At 36.0% G+C, this 27,662-nt stretch overlaps 2 protein-coding genes across 5 annotated transcripts; one reads left to right on the top strand and one right to left on the bottom strand.

Moving 5' to 3' along the window:
* Window positions 1-388: 388 nt before the first annotated feature.
* Window positions 389-4,356, bottom strand: LOC135583085 (N-acylphosphatidylethanolamine synthase-like). 3 transcript variants are annotated; one of them, XM_065141901.1, is made up of 5 exons: window positions 3,946-4,356; window positions 2,524-2,651; window positions 1,255-1,355; window positions 1,001-1,138; window positions 389-763 (listed from the first exon to the last, which is right to left on the bottom strand). In XM_065141901.1, exons 1-5 carry the CDS (start codon window positions 4,155-4,157, stop codon window positions 476-478), a joined length of 867 nt encoding a protein of 288 aa, XP_064997973.1. In that variant the 5' UTR covers window positions 4,158-4,356; the 3' UTR covers window positions 389-475. The 3 variants fall into 3 exon arrangements, with proteins under 3 accessions (XP_064997973.1, XP_064997974.1, XP_064997975.1); XM_065141902.1 differs by having other exon boundaries at window positions 1,255-1,340; XM_065141903.1 differs by lacking the exon at window positions 1,255-1,355 and having other exon boundaries at window positions 1,001-1,122; window positions 3,946-4,354.
* A 275-nt stretch (window positions 4,357-4,631) lies between these two features.
* LOC135633309 (stromal processing peptidase, chloroplastic-like) lies at window positions 4,632-27,394 on the top strand. 2 transcript variants are annotated; one of them, XR_010494955.1, is made up of 26 exons: window positions 4,632-4,918; window positions 7,649-7,892; window positions 8,695-8,930; window positions 9,871-10,069; window positions 12,213-12,260; window positions 12,522-12,629; window positions 12,743-12,931; window positions 13,019-13,318; window positions 14,475-14,576; window positions 16,062-16,196; window positions 16,683-16,907; window positions 17,002-17,205; window positions 18,177-18,347; window positions 19,760-19,909; window positions 20,524-20,661; window positions 21,110-21,337; window positions 21,522-21,674; window positions 22,436-22,559; window positions 22,981-23,116; window positions 23,602-23,722; window positions 23,808-23,888; window positions 24,290-24,391; window positions 25,477-25,627; window positions 26,214-26,349; window positions 26,795-26,931; window positions 27,044-27,394. XR_010494955.1 is itself a non-coding variant. In XM_065142633.1 (25 exons), the coding sequence occupies exons 1-24, from the start codon at window positions 4,716-4,718 to the stop codon at window positions 26,300-26,302; spliced, it is 3,837 nt and encodes a 1,278-aa protein (XP_064998705.1). In that variant the 5' UTR covers window positions 4,632-4,715; the 3' UTR covers window positions 26,303-26,349; window positions 26,795-27,001. The 2 variants fall into 2 exon arrangements, 1 of the variants encoding a protein (XP_064998705.1); XM_065142633.1 differs by lacking the exon at window positions 27,044-27,394 and having other exon boundaries at window positions 26,795-27,001.
* Window positions 27,395-27,662: the final 268 nt, after the last annotated feature.

The following is a 27,662-nucleotide window of genomic DNA, read 5'->3' as shown; positions in this document are numbered from 1 at the left end:
CTCTTGATAAAAGAATAATATGTGCTTAAATTAATACTAAACCAAAATGACATAATCAAAAACATAAATATAAAAATAATATCATACAGAAACAAATTATGAATGATAATTTGAGAGCACATGAATTGATCATTCCAATTCCAATTTCATGATAATTCTGAATCCGATCCCAATGAACAACCCAAATGCAATATAAGTGATTTTATCCATAGAAAATAATTACGTCAGTCCAATTATAAAACATAAATATAGCAAAACATGTAACATATGACTAGACATATGCCGATTCACTGAGTGAATCGTAGGGGCGGCAAAGTATTAATTGAATTTGTAAGAAGCTTGAATCCATATTCTGATAACAATGGACACAAATGAACCAACAGCAAACTGATACGAATATCTGTTATATTGAAAATTCAATAAAGTTCGTAATTTGAATTCAATAAAGTTCTAATCTCAAATATTGTAAAAAAATTCACAGGTTGAATTTATCGGAAGTGAAAATTCGTAAACTTTCCATCACTGATCGTAGCCGATCAGATATGTTAGTGTAAATCCATCTCTGTGCAGCCTCACCAAGCCCATCAGGGAAAGTCTTTGGCCATCCTAAAGTCTGGAGACATCCATCTTGAGTGGCAGCAATGGCTTCCTGCTTTAAGCTTGGAAGGTCAAACTCAATTGGTTCACCAATTACAATTCGGATTTCTTTATTGCAAAGAGGCAACGGTGGCCTCCTTCCAAAAAATGATTTCTCTGGCATGACCTGTAAGTTTGATAAGATGACTTGAACAACATCAAAAGAGTAAAATGTTCTCATCATTGACTTGGAGCCAGGATGAGAATGAGGTTTAAGATGAAAACAAAATATATAGCAAACAGACCAATACAAAGGTATAGTTTGTAGTTGTACAAGTGTGGTAGTCTAAAGAATATCAGGTTCCAATTGGATCCAAAGAGTTTAATGTGGTAACTCAGACATAAAAAAGTTACGGAAAAAAACCTTTTCAAAACCAGAGTGGATGATTGGCAAGACTATAGGCGTGATGGGTGCACGTACAATGAGACTGGCTGTTCCCCACTTTAGACGCCTTATGGGAGCTTTATCTTGACACACCTTTCCTTCTGGAAATGTATGCAACTGTTTAAACATAATGATGAACTCCATGATAATTCAACCATTTATTTCCTCAGAAAAGAAAAACAACATCAACTAGATAACGATAGCGAAAAATCGCAAAGCAACAAAAACAATACCCAGCCTCCATGATTTAACACTTCAAGAGCTTCATTCATATGTTCTTGATATATTCCACCACCCCTGATTATTGGTATGCATTTTCCTGTAAACTTAATCTCTTAAGAGAAGCATGATGGAGAATCAGCCAATAATATGGAGGCATACAATAATTGAAGGGCTGTATGCAGTCCATTTAAACCAGTAAGGAGTAGATCAAAATTTAATGTTTGACAAAAGAATATTTTTGTCACTAGACAAATTGATAGACTGTCAGATAATTTAAAATCCTTTTAAAAATAGAAAATAACCAGACAATTCAGATATTTTTTCAATAAAAACAACAAAAAAAGTAAATGATGCACAATAATTGAAAGACATAATCAAACCTGTCTTCAACAAATTGCACAGACATGCAAGGATTGTACTTGGTAGTTCCACATTTAAACAATAACAACAAAATCTAAAGAAAATAGATAATGTACAAAAACCAGAAATGAAAAGCAGGCCGATATTCCAAAGATGTATGATCAGTCAAACAAAACCTATGCTTCATAAGTTTGTAATTACTTATATTACAATACATATTGTTGAATGTTTTTTTAAAGATCACGGCTGTTCCTCTCCGTCTGTCTGCTTTGAGTAGATAAGTTGTTTCCTGCTATTTAGTTATCTTGAGAGCAGTGTCATCCATCATATCATTTATTTATTTTTTTAAATTCTATTGAAAGGTAGAGAATGTTGTGTAGTTGGGAACAGTGTACGTGTATGTTCAATCTCTGAACAAGATCCAACCAAGACTGTTTGGAAGTAACTGATCATATAATCATGATTGCATCATTAACATTTTGCTCCAGCAACTAAGAACATAATTAATTGTATAATTTAAAAAGAACAAGGTTATACAAATATTCAGCAGAAGTTCAGGGTTATCAGTCAAGTAAACTAGATTGCAATCAGTATCAATTTCTTGATTCTTAACTGCTGACTAGCTCATGCAACCCGTATTCTCCAGTTGGCTGGTACTTCAAAGTCTGCAATGTCCAAGACCCTATTGTTGTTACATGGAACAGCACGGAGATTTTACTTATGAGTCAATAGGAGGTGCCACTAGTTTCTTACTTGCTCTTCAAAGGCAATATATCCAACTAAAGAAACCTTAGAATTTTACAAACAACAACACACATCAAACAAAAGAATGACACTTATATAGTACTAACTGAATAGAAGAAACTTGATGCACAAGCAACTTAAAATCTGAGTATCAGTCTGAGGGCGAGCAATCTTACCAAGTCGAAATATGTAGGAAAACAGTTTATTTTTGAAGCATATGTCCTCTGCCGCCAGAACCCACCTTGCAAATTTTGCATCCATAGATGGAAATCCCTTAAACCCCCACATAAGAGGGTCATCCAACCTGTTTTACAATGCAAAACTAGGCAATCTATTTACTGCAGAGTATAAAGACAAGACAAACAGAAACAGTGCTCATATATTGAACATAACAATGCCCAAAATAAATAAGTAGACTAATACAACGACATTACAACGATACATGCAGAGAAATATCATAATATATTGAAACCATTCACAATGTTTCTACTGCAAGATATCTGTCTGTTAAATCTCAAATTCCTAGCTTAGGTACTCATAATAACAGGATCCATTCACCAATATTGTCTGGTTGGCTAAGTCAGGAGTTATCACAGAATTTGGAGAGAACATCTAAGCTGCTAACAAGGCCTTGCAGTCATAAATGTTAATCCGAACAAAGAGCCCAAGGAACAAAAGAAAAACTAAGATCAGTTTGTTACACTACATTGTTAAAATGTAGCACAAGTAATCTTGAAATAATTAAAAATTGCACTTGGTATTTTTTGAGGCAGTTCAGTGCTAAAGTTTACAGACTAGATCATCTTACGTAATGAAATTTTGTATCAGAAGTCATGTCACTAGTAATGGTTTAAACTTGTACAATACCACACAGCTATTAAGGCAAAGTTTTGCTAGTATTGACAGAGACAAAATAAATGGATAACCATTTCCTTCCTCAATCTAGTTTTTCTTCTTCCCATCCTCTGCCATATATTTAATGTGCTACAATGAAGTAAATGCAACTGCTAATTCATCTAAGCACAGAAATTTACATTATCTGATATGCTCGAAGATTCAAGGGAAGACTTCAAATGGCCTAGGTTTTCCGAGCAACTCAAGAGCATCAGCCTAGACTAACCCACAATGTGTCACCAAGAATCAAGATTCCACATGCTAATCCCACCTTTAGTTCCAGACTAACTGGGCCTCTTCTTGGATAAACCTACCAAAATTAGTTCATGAGAAAAGGTTGAACAGTTTACCAACCGCTCAAATCAATTTAAACTTATTCCAAGATAACAATAAACTTGAAAGCGCATAACGTCTCCAAACAATCAAGAATCATTGAATCAACTTCCTAACTCTCAATTTTTTCCTTGAATAAGCTGGTGAATTGTTTTTTCCATAGAGATCGGATTCGTAATCCAAGATTGGTTGACTAAGGGATAAAGTTCGAAGTTAACTATCCTGACGGGCTATCAAGCGACGGAGGAACCAAACACCGCGCACCGTCTATAGGACTTTGTGAAAGAAACAAGCGATGAAGCTTTTATGAGGATACCAACAAAATAACAACAAGATCCTGCTTTCGATTCATGGGAGGGAAAGAGACTCACGTTGACATGTGGTTGCTGACGGTGAGGAGGGGAACGCCAGGTGGGCGGGACTTGACAAGGTGGAGGAGGGCTTGGGGGTTGTGGACGGAGGTGGAGTTGAGGCAGGAGGTGACGGTCTTGGCGAAGGCTCCCACCGCCAAGACCACAAGCGCCCGCGGGATCCCACCCAGGTGCTCCGCCCGCCCCGCCCACTCCATTATCCTCCTTCCCATCCAGCATACGAATCCGATCGACCGATCCGTGTCAAACGAAGAAGAAAGAAAGAAGGAGGAATCAACGGCGAGGCTGCGGAGGAGAGAGATTGGAGCTTTGGAGGCTCGTCCCCTCTCCCCTCCGGTCCCCAGTTCTTATGACTCTCCAGTCTACGGCAGCGGCGGTCCAAAAGGGAGACTCGCACGAGACTACAGCTCGGTATTGAGCCAAGCCCAGTCTAAGACCCACTACAAGCATGGCTTGAAGGCCCGGGCTCAATCCTAAAAGCTAATCCGTCTCAAAGAGAAGAAAACCTAATTGCTTGACTTAATCGAAATAAAGCGGGACCTTTGGGACTCACCAGGGGGCCCTCAGTATTAACCAATTGAGAGGCAGGTAGCCGACGCAAAGAAACTATAAGCGGGTTGGATAAAACAATACCTCAGGGTAAAGAGTGCCTTCTCGTCCTCAACCGTTCTCCACAGCTCGGCCCACGATTTTTCTTTGACCGATTGCCAGACCGCAAAATATAACGTGACGCAGTCCAAGAATCGAGGGGTGCAGGGCAGAAGCGAGCCATGGCCTCCTCTCCTCTATCCGCGGCGGCGGCGGCGGCGACGACGACGGCCACATCTCCGTATCTCCCCCCTTCTTTTCAACACCGTGGCGGCGGCCGCCCGAGGGGCTTCATCCCCGCCCGCCCCCTAGCCAGCCGCCAACGACGCCCTTCCCCCTTAGTCCACTCTGGTTGTCGCATCTCCCTCCTTCCCCCACAACGGCGGTAATTTCCTTTGCTTCTCATTTGCTTCTTTCCATCGTCTTTCTTGGTGATGTCGTCTTCGTGGCCTGATTCGCAATTCTAGCTGTCGAATTGGAGGATTAGATACACTGTGTGTGTCCGAATGTTTTAGGGATGTCTTGTTTCTTGTTTTCTTGAACACTTTTGGTTCAAGAATTGCTCTTCTTTAGCTGCGGATCAGTGGGATCTCTCGTTTACTTGTCTTGAAAGACACGGGGGATCTTTTGTTTCTGTCCTCTTGATTTCTTGTATCGGGTTTCATTCTTGTGGGTTTACATAATCGTATCTAGTAGGCAGAAATCCATTGCCAAAGGATGAGGAAAAGTCTGAAAACCCACGCAACAATGCCTAGACCGCTTGTTCTTCAGGACTTGGTAATGCTACCATATGCAAATTCACATAGTTGCCGTTCATCATATCAGATCTTTTGCTAATTTAAGATTGAAAAGTTAGGTACGGCCTTATCTTTTGATGTTCTTGAAGCCACATCTTCATTCTCCATCAAGGTGCATTGACCTAGCAATTGCAATATGAAAATTAAGATTCTCCTACGTTTTCATCTGCTTATTTCATCGTAATCCTTGTCTTTCATCTCTGTTGCTTCGTTCCAGAATTGGAGAAGTAAAAGTACTTCTTAATAGTTTGGGAATGTCGTGCTTCTAATTTTCTTGAAAAGTTTTGGTTCAAGAAATTTATCTCCTTGCTACATGTTAGTAGGCACACTCTGTTTGCTGATAGAATAACCTTACTTGCCTTGCAAAACGTTGAGGGCCTTCTGTTTCTTTTCTCTCATATATATATATATATATATGTATATATGTATATATATATGTATATATGTATATATATATGTATATATGTATATATGTATGTATATATGTATATATGTATATATATATGTATATATGTATATATATATATATATGTATATATGTATATATATACATATATATATATATACATATATACATATATAAATACATATATACATATACAAATACACATATATACATATATACACACACATATATATATATATATATATATATATATATATATATATATATATATATGTACACACACACACACATACATATATATATATATATATATATATATATATATATATATATATATATATATGTGTGTGTGTATATATGTATATGTATACATATATATGTATGTATGTATGTATATGTATATATACACATATATATGTATGTATATATGCCTCTTCAGAACTTGATAATGACATAATATGCAAATTCATGTAATTGTCACTCGCCAAATCAGATCTTTTGCTTTCAAGACTTTAAGTGTGAATTGTGAAGTATTGATATTCTTAATGACATGGACTTTAAGATTCTGTAGAACGCTAGCAATTGGAATGTGAAAAATAAGATAGGTAAAACTTTTGGAATTTTTTTAACGGTAGATGACTAGAAATGATTGTAGACTTGTTAAAGTTCATACTTCACCCCTCAATGTGAATGGAACTAAAATCACAGCTGTATGACTCTGCATCTTATTGCACTTTGCTTTCTTGCTTCAAGTTGTCTAGCAGAAAAAGGTGAAAAAAATGATGGAAATGTTATCACAATCTGTAAAGCATCTTTCATGAGCCTCAATATATTTTTCAGCGAACTTGCTTCAAGATTTGGGGCTTGGTAATGTTTGTTTCTTTCTACATAATAATTCTTTTCATTGTACATTTGCAGCGGTGATGCAATGTCATATGGTGAAAGTAATATCTAACTTGCATATTTGCTTGAAATCACTGATAAATATTGCACGGTTGTCAAGGATGTATGGTTCGTGAAGATCTTAAGCACTATGCACTTTTTTATTCAAAAAAGAAGAAAAAAATATATCACTTCAAAAAACGAATGCATCCCGCGACTTGCTTCTTGTTGGTCAATTGGCCCGTCTTTCATTTTGCAGCATAGTGCTAGAAATTCAGCTGGTATTTTCATCTGTTAATTATTAGCCATGCCTTCGATGGCATACAAGTTATTTGTCCTGATAATGAGAGAATTAATGAAAACGAAAACCGAATGCAAATCAAGGTTGAATATGACGTACCACTTTATCAATAACTTTCTCCACATGACTTTCTAACTTATGTCTTTGTTGGTTTATGGTGTCTTTTGTAGGTTATAAATTGATCAGACTTGCATGAATTCTACAACCATTAAACTTTTAAGTTCAGGCATTGACCTTGTTATGCGGACAATAGTTAAACAAAAGGAAAATGGTTTCTAACACATAAGAATGTTTTTAATCAAATTGTTGTTTCTCTTTGTTGGCAATAGAAAAGTTGGGATTTCATGTCTTGTATGGTCAATTATCATGTTTCTGCACAGTTTTGTGTATGTCCACATTGCATCTAACTTGTTAAAGTCTATCATTTGTCATCCAAAGATTGCTGGTACAAACTAATGCCATTTGTGGAAGTCATTGGTTTGTCATCTGACAATAACTAATTTCTTTTTCTTTTTCAACTTCCTGATTGTTGCAAATGTATCGATGCTTAGAAGTTCTGCCTATACTCTGTAGTTATCCCAGATGCAATGATTACTGTGTTCTACTCACAAATTCATGGCATTCTGTTGTCTGATGGTGCTTATATCACTGGTGTTCATAGTCTTTGGAATAAGCTTGCCCACTCGATTTTGATTGGCTGTTTATACTCTTTCATTTCCATGAATACAGAGGTATACATTTTCGAGCAAAGGAAAAGCAATTCTTCACCACACAACCATGTGGCATTTCAAAGCAATATATTGATGAGATTGATGGAAGAGTTGTTGAAGGGCTATCTCGAGGATATCCTGGATGTGTTTCTTGTTTCCAAGGACACAATCGGTCAAGGAGTTATCGTACAAGATACACACCAGGTGTCTTTCTGGACAAATCAGCTTGTCTGTTTCAGAAGCACTTAGTCGGGGGTAGATCAGTAAGTTAATCTTCCAAGTTCTTGCAATTGTCCTTATCTAGGCATCAGTTGTTTTGATACTCCACTTTGGAACCTAATGAGGTAGTCATCTAGGATTGTGTTTTCTCTTCAAGCAAAGTTTTGATTCTTTGTGGAGGAAATAAGATGAAGTAGCAGTAAACAAGTAAACCACCTTTCTAATTGTTTATAGGCTTCTGAACTGTATCAAAAGTCAACCTTGCATTTATGGCATTATGTTCAGTTTAATAACTTTTTGGCCATGAACATCAGCATGGTATATGAGGACATGTTGATGCTTTCTTTTATGGTTGATTCATCTTCTACAGCAAAAATATGTATTTCCAGAGTTAGGCATGCCAGGAAATCTTTCCAAAGGTGCATGTTATTTATTTAGGATTTTGAAGAATTCTGGAGATGTTCCCAAAGTGTCAGTAGTAGCCCTTGGTCAGATGATTGACAATGATGTTGCAGTTCAATGAAATGAAGCTGATCATTGTGTTACCATGCCTTTGATGTTTTTACATGGAGAAAAATCTGTTGATGTGTGAAACATAGATGCCCATGCAAAGAACTGATGCAATACACTGTTAAATTGTCGATGAACGACCCTAATATATCCATTATTTTTTTCTAAATTTAAACGTGGTAAATAATATATACAAGGGAAGATGACCATTTACAAATTCAACTTGAATTTATATGCCTTCAAATCTTCAAAACCAGTGTTCCTTAGCTCTTTACTATATTTATTTTGAACTCATGGAGCATATAGAGAGTTAATTTTTATATGGTTTCTTTTCAGGTGAAACTAGCTCATATTTTGCATGCTTTAGGTCCTGAGGAACCGCATGTAGCAAGTACCTTGTCAGATACAGTCCTTGAAAAATCAGGTTCTACTTTCTGGGACCCAGAGGCGGAGAATGCCGAACTAGAAGGATTTCTGAATGCTCCACTTCCTTCTCATCCAAAACTGCACCGAGGGCAACTGAAAAATGGATTGCGATATATTATATTACCAAATAAAGTTCCAGCGAACAGGTATGCCATCAGCACAAGTTTGATTCTTTTAGTTCTGTTTATGACAATTCAATGGTAGTTAAGCTGAATAACTGATAATCACAAACCTGCAATATACTATTTCCCAATATTATACCACAGCTGGCAGCCACACAAATCCTTTCTGCTTGGAACTTAATCCTACTGCTTAAGGTGTCATTTGTGTGCCAAGAAAATATTGTACATTTTTAATTTTTTCCTCACGTTGTTATTGTTGTAGTTATATGACTCATCTCTTATTTGATACATAGTGCTTGACCTTAGTAGCTCGGTTCAGATGTTAACTTGTTATCATTGTTGTCATGTGACTCATGTCTACTATATTTGATATATTGTACTTGAGTTTGTCAGCACAATTTATTGGTAGGTATATTTAGACCATATTACCATAAACTGCTTAAGAACACGAGTTGCTTTTGGGGAAAATAAATCAGCTTTCTTTCATGCCATTCATTAGTTGACATTTTGCTGCTTTATGTTTTGTGGCCAACCAGTCCTCTTTTAATGAGTCTATGCCTTCAGTCAATGTATGTGGATCCTTGTGCTATATTTACTTTCAATTGGTCAACCTTTATATCTATCTTCTTTGTTTTTTTAATCTCTTACATTTAAGTTTTAACCATATTTTCTATCCCATCATGCTTCTAGCCTTATGCTCTTATCCACTAGGAGTTCTTTCGACATACATTTTCCTCCAGACCTGTGTCAGTGTATTTCTGTTAGCATATATGACTTGTCTAAGTCATTTAGAGTTGCTTTTTTAATCAAGTTAATTAGGATCTAATTATAAAATTCCTCTTCGAATTCTTCATCATATTTATTTGAGTTGATATGAAAAAGTTTTACTTAGCTACATTGGAAATAATATTTGGTTGGAAATATAGGATCTTATCGTTTCTCTCTGTGTATTTTGAATTTATAGGTTTGAGGCACATATGGAAGTTCATGTTGGATCAATTGATGAGGAAGAAGATGAGCAGGGGATCGCACATATGATTGAGCATGTTGCATTTCTTGGAAGTAAAAAGCGTGAGAAACTTCTTGGTACAGGTGCAAGGTCTAACGCATATACCGACTTCCACCACACGGTGTTTCACATTCATTCTCCAACTAGTACAAAGGTCTGTTTCTTGAGATTTTAGACTTTTTTATTTCACAAGAAGGTTCAAATGTTTTTTTTTTTGTTTCTGGGGTGAAAGAAAAGCTATATTAACTAAAAAATGGGACTATATAGATCAATAGTAGGTGAATCACCACTTCAAAATACACAAGTGTTATGTCAACCAAAATTTGCAAGGTTACTTGCACAAAAATATTGTTGTTTTTGTTGATGTGAGATCATTGTATCAAGGTATGCAATTTCGAATAATATGGTCCGGTATGGGCGGTACATACCGATCCGTCAGCTGACCGGTACACGGACCGCCCGTTACCGGACGAAACGATATATATATATATATATACACACACACACACACGATGCGACGTCGCCCCGCGTGGGAGAAGGTAAAGGCGACGTCGACGAGGCGAAGTGATGTCGCCTTATATATATATATATATATATATATATATCGAGCGGTATACTAAATGGTATATCGCTCGGTATACAGTATCGTATCGTATCGAACGAATGTCGAAACTTCGGTACAGTACGAAATTGCGAACCATGCATTGTATAACATTGACAGTTTTGGAAAGATGGAAAATGTCATGGCAAAGGAGTGTAGTTGCCATTGGGATGCTTTTTGGGATTCAAAAGCATATTGACAAGGCTTTTGGAATTGGCAAAAACTTTGATGCAGGAAAGTTGCTCCTGTTGGACTGCTTTGAGACTGTTCAAAATTACTTGTTACATCCTGCCATTATTGGATTGTCCCTTGTGTCAGTAAGTAAGAATCTGGCCATAGGAGATATCACAGTAGAGGTTGAAAGAAGTAGAGCAATTGAATTGGTTAATGGAAGGGGTGATCCCAAGCGATCTCTCAGAAAAGTTAAAATGTTTTACTTGACCTTCTTGAGACTAACAGTTGTATGTGGTCTTTGAATCAAGGTATGCAATATCGTATCGTACCGGTGTTTCGAGGTTGGCTCGGTACGGTATGGTACCGTGTGCCGAGCGGTACACCAAGGCGTACCAAACGGTTTTATATATTTCTTCCTCTTACTGTAGCACTGTAGTACTGCTAAAGTGTGGAACTATAGCATTGTAGCATGTTCCGTCTGGTAGCGGGCGGTCCGCGTACCGGTATGCCGTCGGACCGGGCGGTACTATTCGAAATTGCATACTATGCTCTGAATGGTAGGTCTTTGTGTACTATGAATTAGTGCATGGACTTAACTATTTAAGTTTGCAGAAACAATCTAAAAGATAAAGACAAATATGAAGAAAATTTAAAACCCTGCATTTGACAAATTTGACCCTGGATTTTTTTCATATAACTCATCCAACCGCCTCCTTTTTTTCCCTTATATATTATGTTATAATTTTTTGTTGATTGCGAACAATGAAAGCCAGTTCTACATTATCATGTGATAACAAGGTATATAAGTAATATGGTTGTATAGTAGGTTATGATGATATTATTAAAAGAAGCATTTGCTATGCTTTTCTTATGTAACGATTTAAAGAACGTTCCATTTCTCAAGATCCTTATCAGTTTGTTTGTGGAGCTTGTGTATTTGTCAGCGAACATTTACTCCTTGACAACTATGGGTTTATTGAACTTATGGTTAGTGTTTATGTAACTTCTTGTGCAAGACTTAGCTTGAGAAGCTGGATGTAAACTTATCAGTAGGATATAACGCATTTTTACAATTTCTGCACTTATCCGCCCCGGGTCTGATGGTGCTTATTAAGTTGTTGGGAACTGGCTTCACACACCAGTATTCCTGCCAAGTTCTTATATTATTTAAAATTTATTGTAAGAAATTTTGTTTCTATTATTATTTTTGATGATAAAATAAGATGGTATATTTTCTTTATTACTTTCTCATGAAAAATGTATATAAATGCTCATCGGGGAATGTTAGCATTCATATACATGGGGAGCAATGCATTCATTAAAGAACTACTAGATTCACCTACCAGCTAGATGTTTCTACGGCCTCCTAGCGTGTTTGTACATTCTGCAAGCATGGAGATAATGGGTTTATATGCTCTCTACCTAATGTTTATATTTCTTGATACTTTTTATGCCCCTTCTTGGTCTAACCTTTTTTTACAAGATGTTCATGTTTTTAGTGATCAATTGACTTTTGTTTCAGGACTCTGATGCAGATTTAGTTCCATGTGTATTGGATGCACTTAATGAGGTAAATAGCTTTCCTTGTTTATCTTCACCAGATGAAGAACATTTGGTTGACTGCATTTCTACATCTTGCATCTAGAGCTTTTATAGTTTTTACAAGGGCTGTCACCTGATAATAATTGACTGTTCTTTTAGTGCAAAAGGGCATTATAAATGCTTTTCTCACAAATGGTGAATGAAAGGCTACCAAGTTGTTTTCAAGAAACATGAATTGAATTGCTGCACTTGTACACACTTTATGATGGTTACTGCTTATTATTTTCAGATTGCTTTTCACCCAAAGTTTCTTCCATCTCGTGTGGAGAAGGAGAGAAGGGCAATTCTCTCAGAATTGCAAATGATGAACACAATAGAGTATCGTATTGATTGTCAGGTGAGCAAGAGTAGATCTTGAATTTGCTAAGTTTTAAGTGTTTCAGATGGTCCTTTTTGTATGATAGATTGTTAAATTCATAGAGTATATTGATCATGACTCCATTCTAGCAGTTGCTACAACATTTGCATTCAGAAAACAAACTGAGCAAAAGATTCCCAATTGGACTGGAAGAGCAAATCAAGAAATGGGAACCAGAGAAAATCCAGAAGTTTCATGAACGCTGGTATTTTCCTGCAAATGCCACATTATACTTAGTGGGGGATATTGATGACATTCCTAAGACAGAGGCACAGATTGAGGTATGATTAAAACATTCTTTTCATTTTTTTTGTTTGTGTATAAGAACTTTATATAAGCTGTTTACTGACATTTTGGATGTGATGTAGTTTGTTTTTGGAAAGACTCTTGCAAAGAATGAAATGGCTAACATTCATACTCCCAGTACATTTGGTGCAATGGCAAATTTCCTTGTTCCAAAGCTGCCAGGAGGTCTAGCTGGTAGTCTGTCTAATGAGAGATCTTCTATCTCATTTGATCAACCACAGTTTACAAGAAGGGAGAGGCAGGCTGTCAGGCCTCCTGTAGAACATGAGTGGTCATTGCCAGGATTAGATCACAATACTAAGCCTCCGGAAATATTCCAGCATGAGTTGATTCAAAATTTTTCATTCAACATGTTCTGCAAGGTAACACAATTGTCAGCTAATAAGTTTGTTCTTTAGTTTCTTTCTGCAATTCACATTGCTTTTCAGCCTGCCGACTGTCGTCCTCTATTTTGTTGCCGAGCATTTCCTTCCTTTTTTTACTCTTTAATTATCTAATATAAATGAGACATCATTTTAGAATTTTTAAGCAAGTTTAATATAACTTGTCTTAAAAAATGTTTCTATCTGGTATTTCTATTATGAAACTGGTTGCAATTCACATCTTAAGATTTTAAAGTGAAAAAGTTGGGCATCTAGTTTCCATGAGACGGGTAGGGGGATGGTAGGTCTCGTAAAACTTAATAATAGTCATGGTTCCTTAAGCTTTTATATTTGACTATAAAAATGAATATTTTATACAAAAAATAGAACATTGTGAACTAACGCTGGGGAGACGAGATTGCTGATTGTTTTATTGGTGTCAAAAGCTTACCAAACATGATAATAGTTCATGTTATACTGAGGAATATTAACCATTCACATAGATATAATCCCGTATATTGACCTTTAAAAGGAAAATAGATAATCTTGAAGGGCAAGCAAGATTCAAGGGAACAAAAATTATCATCTTATCTAATATATAACTTAGTGGCATAACACAATGTTTGTCATGTCATCCACATATGGCCTTTTATTTCCTGAAAATGCCCACTAGGTGTAGGTTTATTTCTGGGATGGAGTCTTGGGCATGTAAATATTTCATTTTACAACTTATATGCAGATACCTCTACACTACAGTGCCTTAATCTGGCCATGTACTGGGAATATGTCGTGGACTTATTTCATTAAGTTTATGAAATAAGTATGAGAATGATGAATTGAATGCCAAAACTTGCCGTTTCTTTTCTTTTCACTTTCTAATAAAAGAAAAACTTCACTATTGGTTGGCTCCTTTTTTAATTTCTGAAATAGATAATCTTTTGTTCCTTCTACAAGTAAACCTAGCTTGATCTCTTACACGGTATATATATCAATTCTATCTCCTAATTATGGATTATACAGAAAATCTGTCTTGGACATTCAAGGTCATCCTGTGATCTGTACAGCATGGCGGACACTACAATTTGTGTTTTCTGCTTACTGTTAAATTTGTACTTGATGCATATGTACTTCTAATGGTTCTTGTCTTTTCTTTTAGATTCCTGTGAGCCAAGTTTGCACATATGGAGACCTGCGTAATGTCTTGATGAAAAGAATATTTTTGACAGCTTTACACTTTCGGATTAACACTAGATATAAGGTAATTGCTATTCTGGTTATCGAGGATAATTTCTCGAAGCAATACCTTTTTCAGGATAATTACTACCATGAAGCGTGCTTTTTGTTTAAGAGCACAGTTGGTCTTTGAGATATTTTATTCTTATCCTTTCTGTAGTAGCAACAAAGTGATAGTTGAGTGATGACAATTGTGGATCTGCTCATTCTTGTTGATTTTAAATGTTCAATCAATGTTGCTTGTTCACTCAAATTTTGGGTATTGGTGGGTTGCATATAAATGCTGTTGGGTTCTTTGGCATTGCAACAAAGGATGAATCCATCACCATTACAACTGAATCATTTGCCACTGTAATTTATAGTTTTTCATGTCCTAAATTACATTGTTGCATACCATTGTATGGTAAACTGAAGGTAGCACCAATTAAGAAAATCATAGAAAAAATTGTTTTGTGTGGCTTTGACACATAAAGAAAACAATCAAGTGTGCCTAGAGTATAAGCAAAGGTTTCAACTTAATACCAACATGGTTCATGTTCTCTATGCTGGCCAGCATAGACAAGTCTGGACTTGGTTGGTTTGCCCCATTTCTATTGTGTCACAATGTGGCGAGCACAAATTAGTCTGGTCAGCATGTGCAATGCTTGATTTGAATTACATATGTAGATTGAGATAAAAAGAAAAGTAGAAATAATAGTGCGAGACATGATGGGCTTACTGTATTTGCAGAGGTTGCCTCGATAGAGCTAAAATGAAACTAGAGTAGTTTGTAGGCCTACCCAATTACTTGGGAATAAAGTCTTATCATTTCTGTTGTAGTAATTGGTTGTTGTTGCAATACTTTTTAAGTTTATAGTTTATACCATGGTTTTAAATCTCAGTGCCGGATCCTACACCAGTCCTTAGCCAGACTGGTACCGCTACCAGTCTGGTATCTATTGGTGTATCAACTCTTGGTATAGTGGCAATATCAGCTGGCATCAAGAAGGGGGAGGGGGAGGAGGAGGAGGAGAAGGAGAAGAGGAGGGAAAAAAGTGGAATACGAGGAGGAAGAGATAGATGAGTACTATGGGACAGGCGAAGACAAGAAACTGGTGGCGCAAGTAATACGCGGTCGTGGGTGGCACAAGGGGAATGGGGATTGGTGTAATCAGCAATTGGCTATGCCAGGACTATGTTATATTTGTTTTCCTTGTAGCTGTCTTTTATACACTTGACACCTTTGAAGCTTCATTGCGTCTCCTGATTTATATAGACTATGTTTCGATCTTGTTCTAGAGCACTTGGTGATTTGCTTCTAGTGGTATTTTATTACTATGGAAGTATGGAACTATAACTCGCAAATGGCTATACTGATTTATATATACTATGTAACTGGCAAAGTATCGTCAACAAAGGAATTAAAGAAAAAAATATTGTCCTATTCATGTTAGAACTTCCTATTGTTGCTTCAGATGTTTCTTTAAGTTGAAATTACAATTATTTATATTTGGTTGTTGGAACTCTGCAGAGTTCAAATCCTCCTTTTACGTCGATCGAGTTAGATCATAGTGATTCTGGAAGAGAGGGATGCACTGTTACCACTCTCACTGTAACAGCAGAACCCAAAAACTGGCAGAGTGCTGTTAAAGTTGCTGTACAAGAGGTTTGCACCTTGGTTTTCTTATTGAGATGCATTTCAGTTGATTAGATACATACCTGAACCATAATGGATGGAACAATCCATGTTCAGTAATGAAATTACTAATTGTTTCCACTTTCCAGATGTTGTATCATAATATATGTTATTTTATTGCAAGCTATTTAAGGCTGTATTCTTCATTGAACTTGTAAAAATCATATTTTAAGCTGAGTGCCTCCAGTACCTGATGGCTATATTGTCAGTCTTGGATTTCGGTACTGTGCATGTGTGGTGCACAGTACCAAAATTGTGGTACTGCACTTGTATGATTTCTAGATTTTATTAGTGAATCACCACTTAACATTTGAAATTGTGGTACACTAAAAATTTCCTATTCCAAAGGCATTTCTTTTTTAGCATCATGTATCTAACTTGAAATGATGAGAAATTGGTCCTTGTATCTTTTCATCATTTATGATGTTCCATGACTTATGTTTGTCCTGGAATCAGGTTCGAAGACTTAAGGAATTTGGTGTAACAAAAGGAGAACTAACTCGCTACATGGATGCTTTGTTGAAAGATAGTGAACAATTGGCTGCAATGGTTGATAGTGTCCCATCTGTTGACAACCTAGAATTTATTATGGAAAGTGATGCTCTTGGTCATACCATCATGGATCAGAGACAGGGGCATGAGAGTTTGGTCACAGTTGCTGAAACAGTCACTCTTGAAGAAGTAATTATTTTAACTATTCTTTTTCTGATTGTGTGCTATTCAGTCTTCTCAACAAATTTTTTTGTTAGATGTTAATTGCTTATGGTTGCTGTAGGTTAACTCCATAGGTGCGGAAGTGTTGGAGTTCATTTCGGACTTTGGAAAACCCACTGCACCGCTTCCTGCAGCCATCGTTGTATGTGTTCCGAGCAAAGTACATATCGAAGGAGTGGGAGAAACCGAGTTTAAAATCTATCCACACGAAATAACTGATTCTATAATAGTGGGTTTGAAGGAACCCATACATGCCGAACCTGAGGTATGGTCTTCTCGACTCTTGGAATCAAGTAATATGTATTTGTTTGTCCTCTCAAATATGTTATGTAGACTTTAGTGTGTCATTGCAGTATGTGCATACTTATATCTAAACCAGGCAAAATCATCCCATGCTCATCCCAGTTGGCTAATGGACCTGTAAATATTAGCATTTATAGATCGGTACAGATGGTTTTTAAACCTTAGATATGATAAGCTGTGCAATGTACAAACAAAGAAGATATGTGATGGTTTTATAGATGACAAGGACTGAAATGTTTCTAGTTAATAGTTTTATTATGTTATTAAAACTTTTGGTTGTTTTATTTATTTTTTATCTTTACTTGTAACATTAGGAATTAAAATAATGGTAAATAACTGGGTGGATATCTATTTCTGACAAGAACTTACTTTTTTAATTGATAGGATTTTATTTGATTATAAATTAAGAAACAAAAATCTTAGGGTCATACAAATCATAATATTAAATTTGTTAGCTAGTATTAAATAAACCCATTTTTTTCTTATATCAAAGTGTATCTGTGACCATTTTGATAAATGGAAAATGTTTTCTTATAAATTTCAAGTCCCTGTCTATTTCCTTTGAATCTCTTTCTATCAATTATAACACCATATGTTTATCCTTTTTCTATTTCTTTCTACCACCACATAAAGATCTGATTCTTTTTCCTTGCTGTCTGACTTCTATGTTAAATTATGTTTACTATGAACGCAAGCCACAGGTTCGAAATTGCAAAATTTTCTCAACCTCAATAGTTATTGAGCAGCTGCCTTTAGGGGCTATGTTTTATTATCTCTCTTTTAGTATGTGAATTATATTGTCTGGGAGAGTTATCAGTTCCTATAGGAGAAAAAGAGAATAAAATCTATAGTAAATTTATGGTAAGAATTCTTGTATCAAGTTGTACATATTCATGTAGCTTTTGAACTGTATATCATCTCTTTTTTCTGCAGCTTGAGGTGCCAAAAGAACTTATAAGCCAGGCAGTGCTGGAGGAGTTGAGGGTGCAACGAATACCCTCTTTTGTTCCCATGTCAAAGGAAGGCAATGCAACAAAACTATTTGACAAGGAAACTGGCATAACACAGTGTTGTCTTTCAAATGGGATTCCTGTAAACTACAAGGTACTTATCTTTAGTAATGATTGCTGTGTTCATCATTTCTCTATATAAAGTATAAAGTATAAACTATATAATTATATTCATTTTTTTGTTCATTTTGAAAAACCTTTTGTAGATGAACAAGAACTGATTGCCTGAAAAAGCACCCAAAAATTATTATCTCCTCAAGTCACGTATCTGCTGTCATATATGCTAAAAATGGAATAACAGCCTTTTTTTTATGCATTGTGCATATAGGATAAATATGGTAGTCAAGTGAATACCCAGCATAGAAACAATGCATGCTGCATGGCTGTGCTGTGCTAATTTGTTGCTGGTTACGAATTCTCGTTAAAGGTTTGTATTATATCTTCATAATATGCATGGTGGCCTGTGCCATTGCAGTGTGCAAACATGCCCTGTTAATGTCACCCAATGTTCGGATCTGTACAAAACGAGCGGTATGTGTGGCTCTGGGCGTGAACTGGACCACCCCTATTTTGGGTGGTATGGTCCAAACCATTATTATACACACACACACACACACACATATACTTTAGGGTTTACATTCATGAGTCCTCTTCGCTTGAATGTCAGCTCTTTTGCCTCATGCTCCTCTTCCTCCATTGCCTCCTCTTATTCCTTTCTCTTTGTCCATTGTCTCCTCTTCTTGTTCTCTCCTCCTCCTTCCTCTTTGAGTCACCCGTACATATTAGTGTATCATGTGTTGGTACATACTACATACGTACTGACTGGTACATATCGGTCCGACTAGGTGTCACTGACATGCATTGACATTAGACATTGGCATGGTGCTTTATGGTGCCAACAAGTGACTTAAATGTGAGACAATATTGTCACTCTTGGTCACCATTTTGGAGGCAGAACCTGTGTAAAATTGTTAAGCCTTACTGCAAGGCCTGCATTTTCATTTTTCTAATTGTAGTTGCTTCTTATGGAAAAAGAATCTGAATCATTCTCCCTTACCAGGGTATTTCCTTTTCAAGTCTTGTTTAATGGAATCATTTACTCTTATTTGCCTTTTCCTCAATGTGTTTAATTGTTAGATATAGATCAAAAAACATCATTATCTGCAGTTGCCTGATTTTTATTTCTTTATGGTGCCAACAAGTGACTCAAATGTGAGACGATATTGTCACTCTTGGTCACCATTTGGAGGCAGAACCTGTGCAAAATTGTTAAGCCTTACTGCAAGGCCTGCATTTTCATTTTTCTAATTGTAGTTGCTTCTTATGGAAAAAGAATCAGAATCATTCTCCCTTACCAGGGTATTTCCTTTTCAAGTCTTGTTTAATGGAATTATTTACTCTTATTTACCTTTTCCTCTTAATTGTTAGATATAGATAAAAAAACATCATTATCTGCAGTTGCCTGATTTTTCTTTCTTTTACTTTTCTGTGTTTTTTTATCAACAGATAACAGAAAATGAAGCTAGGTGCGGTGTCATGCGCCTCATTGTGCGTGGTGGAAGAGCAACTGAAACTTCTGTATCAAAAGGAGCTGTTGTAGTGGGTGTCCGAACTCTGAGTGAAGGTGGATGTGTCGGTAATTTTTCCAGGGAACAGGTGCAGTTTTCTTTTTGCAATATGCTTATATGGACAAAATGGGATTCATTTACTTTTTGTGAATATTGCCAATTTCTCATTTGAGAATGCATAAAAGAATGTTTTGAAGTTTCTGATCCATAAACTAGTTTCGCATGAGTAGTTTATTTTTGACCTGAATGAATTTGTTCTTCATCTCTTACTGTAGTAATTTTATGGTTCTTCTTTATCTTGAGATGTATTTCTTAAGGATACTGAAGATTTATAGGCTCTAGGAACAGCAAAAAGTGGAGTGTTGGTTGGAGCAAGCTGCCCTATTCTATTAATATTCTATTTGGAAATCTGTAGGATTGTAAAACTATTCTATGTATTATTCTGCAGTCTTGTAGTATTGTGTTGTCTCAAATAAATGACAACTATTGTATTCATATATTGGATTAATGTGTAATTAAAAGAAGGATGTTGGGTTAACGTGGAAAGAAATAAAAGTATATGCCTGAAAAGAAATAAAACAACCCTTAAAGAACAATATAAAAGGTAATTTATAGTGTTGCCCAACCAATTAGACAAGGAGTGAAATGTATTTATTTTTTGATCTGCTTCTCAACTAGTTGACTTGTTCTGCTCTTCTCCAGGTAGAACTTTTTTGTGTTAATCACCTAATAAACTGCTCCCTGGAGTCCACTGAGGAATTCATTGCTATGGAATTCCGATTTACTTTAAGAGATAATGGAATGCGTGCTGCTTTCCAACTTCTTCATATGGTACTTGAGGTAACAATATTTCTTTTGAACTTCTTCACTTTGTCTATGTCCATAATTTGAATTCTATTTGTGCTTATTTTTAGGAGTCTAGCATCTATCAAGAATGTGATTGGTTAAAGTTACATGAGCTGAGTTTATTTTAAGAATTTTTGTTTCTGAAGTTCTTGAAAGACTTTTGATGTTGGCCCTATCAAATCTTTTTCTTTGTTTCATTGATTTATTGAGTTACCCATTCTAGTTGTACCAAGCACATTTTAAGCTGGTCGTGATGATTTTTTGCCAACTGGAGATGCCAAACTGTTGTAGCTGTTGTAGTTGGTTCACTGTTGGAGCTGCAACACTTAGAAAGAGAAAATTATTATAAGATGATTCTTCATTTTTTATTAACCCTTAAATCATATTGTGGGCTTCTCTTAAGTTGATATTGGATCAATTGAGTTTAAGTTTCTTGTTGCAGCATAGTGTGTGGCTAGAAGATGCATTTGATAGAGCCAGGCAGCTATATCTATCATATTACCGTTCCATTCCAAAAAGCTTGGAGCGCTCTACTGCTTTCAAACTTATGCTTGCAATGCTAAACGGCGACGAGAGATTTGTTGAGCCAATGCCAGAGTCTTTGCAAAATTTAACACTTCAATCAGTAAAAGATGCTGTAATGAACCAGTTTGTTGCTGACAATATGGAGGTGGACATTTTTTTTTTTGGTTTGATCACAATGATTATTTTGTTCTCAATGTTTTGTTTCATGTTAACTTGTTGATTAACAAGGTATGGGTAAGTAAATGATTGCATGACATGCACAGGATTCCTTGTTCATATCACCTGCACATCTCTTTCTCTGTTAAACTAATTTGCTATCGGTATAACAGGTTAGCATTGTTGGGGATTTTACTGAGGAAGACATTGAAGCTTGTATTCTTGATTATCTGGGAACAGTTAGCACTGCAAAAAGTCCTAACATTGAGCAGTCTTTTGAACCAATTATGTTCCGACCTTTCCCGTCCGATATTCATTTCCAACAAGTATGTGTTCTAAGCTATTAACATCATGACTCTTCCATGAACATCAGAATTGCCCATGTTTTACCCTTCATTTACATAAAACATTCCGGAATTTGAGCTTATTATTCAGAGATAATACTGTCATTTTGAGATAACTAGTGCACTTACTGTATTTACAGTCCATATCTTTCCAGCCAGTCATAAGGGCCCAATCATGTGGTTCTGCTATGTGGATCATTTTAAGCAATTTGAGCTATGTTAAGGCCAATATCAATAGTCAAACTGCACCCTGTCTCTCTGTCCTTAAACACAATGCAGAATGTAAATGTTCAATGTTTAAAGAGTGGTTTTTTTACGTAGAGAGGGAGAGGCAGCAATTTAAAGGGCTTGGCAATCCTTTTTTTCTTTCCTATGTAAATATCCTTTTGTCATCACTTCATTTTTTAAATACATATTTTGTTATCATGTATTCAGGAGCACTTTTTGGTTGGGAACCATTAGGTAATTATTTTAGTGAAGTGAAATGATTTTAAGTGTTTTTTATTCATTTCTTGTCACTGAGAAAAAAGGATAGCTAGCAGGTGTTTGGGATAGATAATCTTAAGAGGCTTGGAAGCAGGAAGTCCAGGCAGTTGTTTTGTGAAGTTCTGCTTCATGGCAGCAACATGATTGGCTTATGTCTAGAATTTTGTGGATTTCATCATTTGATTGATTCACTTGTTCATATATTTCAGTGTTCAAATGTTGAAGCTTGTTAGTCTAAAAATCATTTTCATTGGCAGGTGTTCCTGAAAGACACTGATGAGAGAGCATGTGCATATATTGCGGGCCCAGCTGCAAGCCGTTGGGGATTCACTGCTGAAGGAAGAGATCTTTTTTATTTGATTAATGCATCAAATATGGATGGTACATTATGTTTGCTTGAAACCCTTGACAAAGACTGCTCCTTTTCTTTTCCATGGCTTCCTTTGTCTTTGATTCCTATGTGCATCCATCTTAGTTCTTTATGATTTTATTCTAAACATAATTGATGTGGATAAATTCCAAATGGGATGGTCATCTTTTATAGATATCATCTCAGTAACAAATCTAGTCTCAAAGCATGCTAATTAGACAGTCCAATTCATTTCCTCAAAAGATAGTACTTCAATTCCATAAGTGCTTTTTTTTCCGAAAAAAATGGAAGGAATTAAGCTTATTAGTAACTGCATCAAAACGAATTGTATATTTGTTTGGACAAACTTAGAATGCTGATACTTGCTATGTATATACCTATTTTTGGGACTTACATCTACTGGCTGAAACTGATTGAATTGTTTTAATGCAGATGAAATGTCCAACTCAGATAAAATAATTCACTTGGAAGAGAAAAATGTTGAAAAGAATGGTAAAAAAGGTATTCGCAGTCATCCGCTATTCTTCAGCATAACCTTGGGGCTGTTAGCTGAGATCATAAATTCAAGGTACATGGGTTGTCATTGGTTGGTAAATATATTTAGCTCATGTCAATATTGCACTTTTCGTAATATTGATTAATTAGTTAAATTAGAACTTGACTTTAAGATGTAACTATGAAACTTTTTTTTTTTGGTGGCCTATTCATTTTTCAACTTAAAGATTCAAATTCCAGATGATATTTATCTCTTTGGTTCAACTTTGCCCTTTAATTTAGTTGGAACTTGGAGGATGGATGCTTCTTTTTTCTCCTGTTACTTTCTCAATATGCAATTGGCATCTTGTGATGTATAATCATGTCATTCATTTATTATCACATAATAGATTCAATGGATTTACCCTTTATCTAATCTTACACAACCATCATTTTCTCTTTGCAACATTTTATAAATAACACTCGTGAACCGTATACACGGTGACGACTGTCCTTTTACTTATAAGCTCAAATGGTTACTGACATAATGTATGCCAATACATGTGTATCCTGTTCCAGGCTCTTCACAACAGTCAGGGATTCTCTGGGATTAACATATGATGTATCATTTGAACTAAGCCTTTTTGATTGGCTGAATCTTGGGTGGTATGTTATATCGGTGACATCAACTCCAAGCAAGGTATGGTCAATCTGCCTCTGAACAAATTATCTCATGTGCTTGCTCCAATATCCAGGTGCATCAACCTGTGTGATTTCTTTTCAAGGTATATAAAGCTGTTGATGCATGCAAGAATGTTCTCAGGGGTTTACACAGTAACAAGATTGCTCAGAGGGAGCTGGATCGGGTTAGTGAATATCTAGGCTGTTATATTTATCTAATAATTTGTAACCACGTGTCCAGATCTATGAAATGGAATTGTGCAAATACAAATTTGATAAATTAGGTTTTGACTGTAATCTGGCATATGAAATGTAATAGGGAATTAAAGCTTAAATTTTAATGCACTATCTATCTTCCTCCATGGAACCTTAAGAAGTATTTTTTAGTCCCCACCAATATCATGTTGCATTGTTTAGTTGCTTAGGGTACATAACCTTGTTTCTTAAAATGATTTTGAGTAGGATTGGTCAGAATAATTGCCTAAGTTGTGCAATTGTTTAATTCTGTTTAGAAGGTTTTGATTTCACTATTGGGCCTGAATAGATAATATGGAGACCACTAACATCAAAACTATTGTTATTGCAGGCAAAGAGGACTCTGTTGATGAGACATGAGGCTGAAACTAAGTCAAATGCTTACTGGTTAGGATTGATGGCCCACCTTCAATCTTCTTCCATTCCAAGGAAGGTAAATTCAGTGCTTCATATTTCTTTGATGTTTCTTGTTGTAAGGTATACCTATTGGTATGTGAGTATCAGTTGAAAGTGGAAACAAAGTCTTAAGTTTCATTTCCCTGGCTGTTGTTGCTGTCATTCTTTCTTTTATCTTTATTCTTCTGTGTTTTACATTTGTCTAGTTTGTGATAATTGTGGGAATTTACAAACCTGCATGGTTGTTGAGGTATAGAAAGTCTTATCTATTCTTAGTCTACAGAACCTTTTTGTTGATCGAGAAGGCCTGGTGGCTGCTATCAGATTTATAATACATTGGACTGGTATGTACCAGCCGGTTTTTACCAGTCTGATTAAGAACCAGTATCATATCAGGTGGCTCAATTATAGTCGGTATTATTATTAATTTTTTTTAATGATATCAATATATACCAGTACTGGTCTATCAATGTGCCAAACTACTATTGGACCAATATTTAAAACCATGACTTCAACATTTGTGGGTGTTCTGTTTTAATCACCTTTCCCACAACAAACAGTGGAGACCTGGTGTCTCCCATTACTCTAGAGATAAAATCTGCTGGTGCCCACTTGGCAAAACATGAACTAACTGAGATTTCAACTGGGATGTTTTTTTACTGAAAATCATCTTTTGTGATGAATGCACATAAAGGTTGAAAGTATTTTTCTGGTGAAAAAGTAATTATGCAAAATGTTCTAATTTGATTTTTTTTTTTGAAGTGAATACTCAAATTGAGTATGAGTTAGCTGTGTAAAGGCTATCAGCTTATTGAACTGGACCTTAAGTATTTGTTTCCTGTATGGTGTCTTTATGAATTGCTATAATGGGAGAAAACATCTATAGTTGTCGCTAGGAGTAGTTTTATAAGGTATGCAAATTCAGGAAGCAACATATATGTTGCAATAAAGTCCAATTCCAGTTGTCCTGTGCTCCATCTTTCTTATTCTCCCTAATGTTTCTTTGTTTCCTCTCCACTTTTGTTCATCTTTTCTCCTGGCTTTGCTTTTGGTATAAAACGTATCAGTCAGATTTTTTTTCTTTCTTTTTTTCCTTTTCTGACAGTTTGTGATGGATTACAGGACATCTCATGCATCAAAGATTTAACTTCCTTATACGAAGCTGCAATGATTGAGGACATATATGTTGCTTATGAACATTTGAAAGTAGATGATACTTCCTTGTTTTGTTGTATTGGAGTCGCTGGTGCCCAGGCAGGCGAAGATATTTCTGGTAATACATGCATCTTACATGAGTTATATTGTTTATCGCTGAAATATTTTCCATAATCATTTCTGGAACAGTTTGTCTGATACCCGTAAGGATCAACTTAGGATCAAAGGGAGCATGTTTTTCTTCTATCATGTAGTTGCCATTCTTTTTAAAAATGCATCAGCCACTTGGCACCATACATGCTGTTACATGCCTGCATTAGACTCCTCATGGGGAGTACTTGTAATAAAGGTTTGCAACCTAGTACCTTTATCTCTTTCTTGGGAGTACTTGTAATCAATGTTTTATTGTGGGACCTGTCGTTGACAACCAAAACAGCTGTTGATCGGCAACTGTAGGGAGCTGTACTGTTGACATGAGGATTGGATTGTGGGACATGATGTTTTGGCTGTCAACATCAGGTCTCCAAATTTAAGACGTAAAATAACATTTTTTGAGTGAAATCATCTGGTCAAAGTGCTGGTACATGGTTTCATCCGTAAATATGGGTCGATATGTACCGTTCCTACAGTTTTTAAACTTTGATTATAATACAGCATAAGATTGTTCTATTGTGCTCTTATTTCCTTTTATCATCATCTGACAGATTTAGGAGATGAGGAGCTAGATGTTGGTCACCATGGAATGGCTTCTTCTGGCCGTGGTTTGTCAACAATGACGCGTCCAACAACCTGATCTTCCTTGAGTGTTCCTATTGGCCTGAAATCTTAGTCATCTTGGAGGTAAAGTTGTGGTGATATGCTTATGCAAAAAAATTGTCTTTACTGGAATTTGTTTGGCTTAATGCTACAACATAATCTTCGTTTGACTTGCTTGCTATCATTAGTTCCTCGATGAATGGATTTGAGATCTGAAAATAATTCCCTTTGAGAGTACACCAGCCCATGGTGCATCATAATTTTCTGTCAAGTGCTTTTTCTGGAATTAGAAAATCAACTAACATGACATTCATCTCATTTAGCACTAGTCGACCATCTTCTGTCTGTCCATTAATGTTAGCATGTAGGTAGCATGTAGGCGCACGTGTAGAGTGTCGCTTGTTAAAATTTCTTTACTTGAACTCTTAGAAATTTGCCCCTCTTCCTGAAGCTTACTTATGGGTAGATCTGTTGCACATTTTGCTCGTCTTGTACCATGGATTGAACGATTCCCATTTGTTTGTAACAGTTCATGGGTCAAAGTGGAAGAACCCTGGGATGCTCCTTGGAGCGCCGTTCTTCATGCAACATTGTAACCTCATACAGATCAGTCACTGGCGGGGATGGATACCAACAAGAAAAAAATTTCCTCTGAATTTTAAACAGGTTTCATTTTTTTTATTATTATTTGGTGTAAATTGTATATGGAAATAAATGAAAAAAAAAGTTTCAGTTATTTCTTGGGGAGCTGTTATTTGGTTCATTTGATCTCGCGCAGCGCAACCACTGGATTTGTTGTAGCTCTGATTCCAAACCCTCTGATCAACCTCGAACTCGATTTCGTACAATCTAAACCGACCCCCTTCCCAAAGAAGTGCTGAGAGCTGTCCGGCTGACCGGTTGATGGCATCCGTTGGTTTGGGTGCTCTCGGGGACGACAACATGGAAGAGGTTCAAAAGACGCGAGAAAACAAAGAAGAAAGCGCTTGTAGCTAAGAAAATGATACATTTATTTCAACTGGTAAAAGATTGAGTAAGATTCCATATACACATGTTTTAGGATTCGGTATAAACATTTGTGCCATACTAAACCTATCTATAAATATATAATTTTGCTCATTTTACATCATTTTTAAAATTATTACACTCTAGCAATGCCTCTGTGATACCAACAAAAATTGAAGTATCGTACTTTTTTTTAACTTTTACTGTGACATCAACTGATAGGTTGTTCATTTGCTAATCATAGTCTGAATTATAGAAATAGTCTCCGTACTTTTATTATGCATTTTATCTTTTAGTTAAACGAAATTCTATTCAATGTCTCGATATAAAACCTCCGATTCTCAAATGAGATATTCTCAATTAATATAATATCTAAGAAAGGATCTTCATTT

The sequence above is a fragment of the Musa acuminata genome, chromosome BXJ3-3, assembly GCF_036884655.1.
Source record: "Musa acuminata AAA Group cultivar baxijiao chromosome BXJ3-3, Cavendish_Baxijiao_AAA, whole genome shotgun sequence".
Classification (NCBI taxonomy): Eukaryota; Viridiplantae; Streptophyta; class Magnoliopsida; order Zingiberales; family Musaceae; genus Musa; species Musa acuminata.
This window is presented reverse-complemented; position numbering and strand designations above follow the sequence as displayed.

Coding starts and splice junctions, on each gene's coding strand:
- LOC135583085 (XM_065141901.1), bottom strand. CDS start 4,157: ATGGGAAGGAGGATAATGGAGTGGGCGGGGCGGGCGGAGCACCTGGGT. Junction 2,652..3,945: donor GTCAGCAACCACATGTCAAC/GTGAGTCTCTTT, acceptor ATTGTAAAACAG/GTTGGATGACCCTCTTATGT. Junction 764..1,000: donor TCCACTCTGGTTTTGAAAAG/GTTTTTTTCCGT, acceptor TCAAACTTACAG/GTCATGCCAGAGAAATCATT.
- LOC135633309 (XM_065142633.1), top strand. CDS start 4,716: ATGGCCTCCTCTCCTCTATCCGCGGCGGCGGCGGCGGCGACGACGACG. Junction 19,910..20,523: donor GTAATTTTTCCAGGGAACAG/GTGCAGTTTTCT, acceptor GCTCTTCTCCAG/GTAGAACTTTTTTGTGTTAA. Junction 24,392..25,476: donor CTTCTTCCATTCCAAGGAAG/GTAAATTCAGTG, acceptor GATGGATTACAG/GACATCTCATGCATCAAAGA.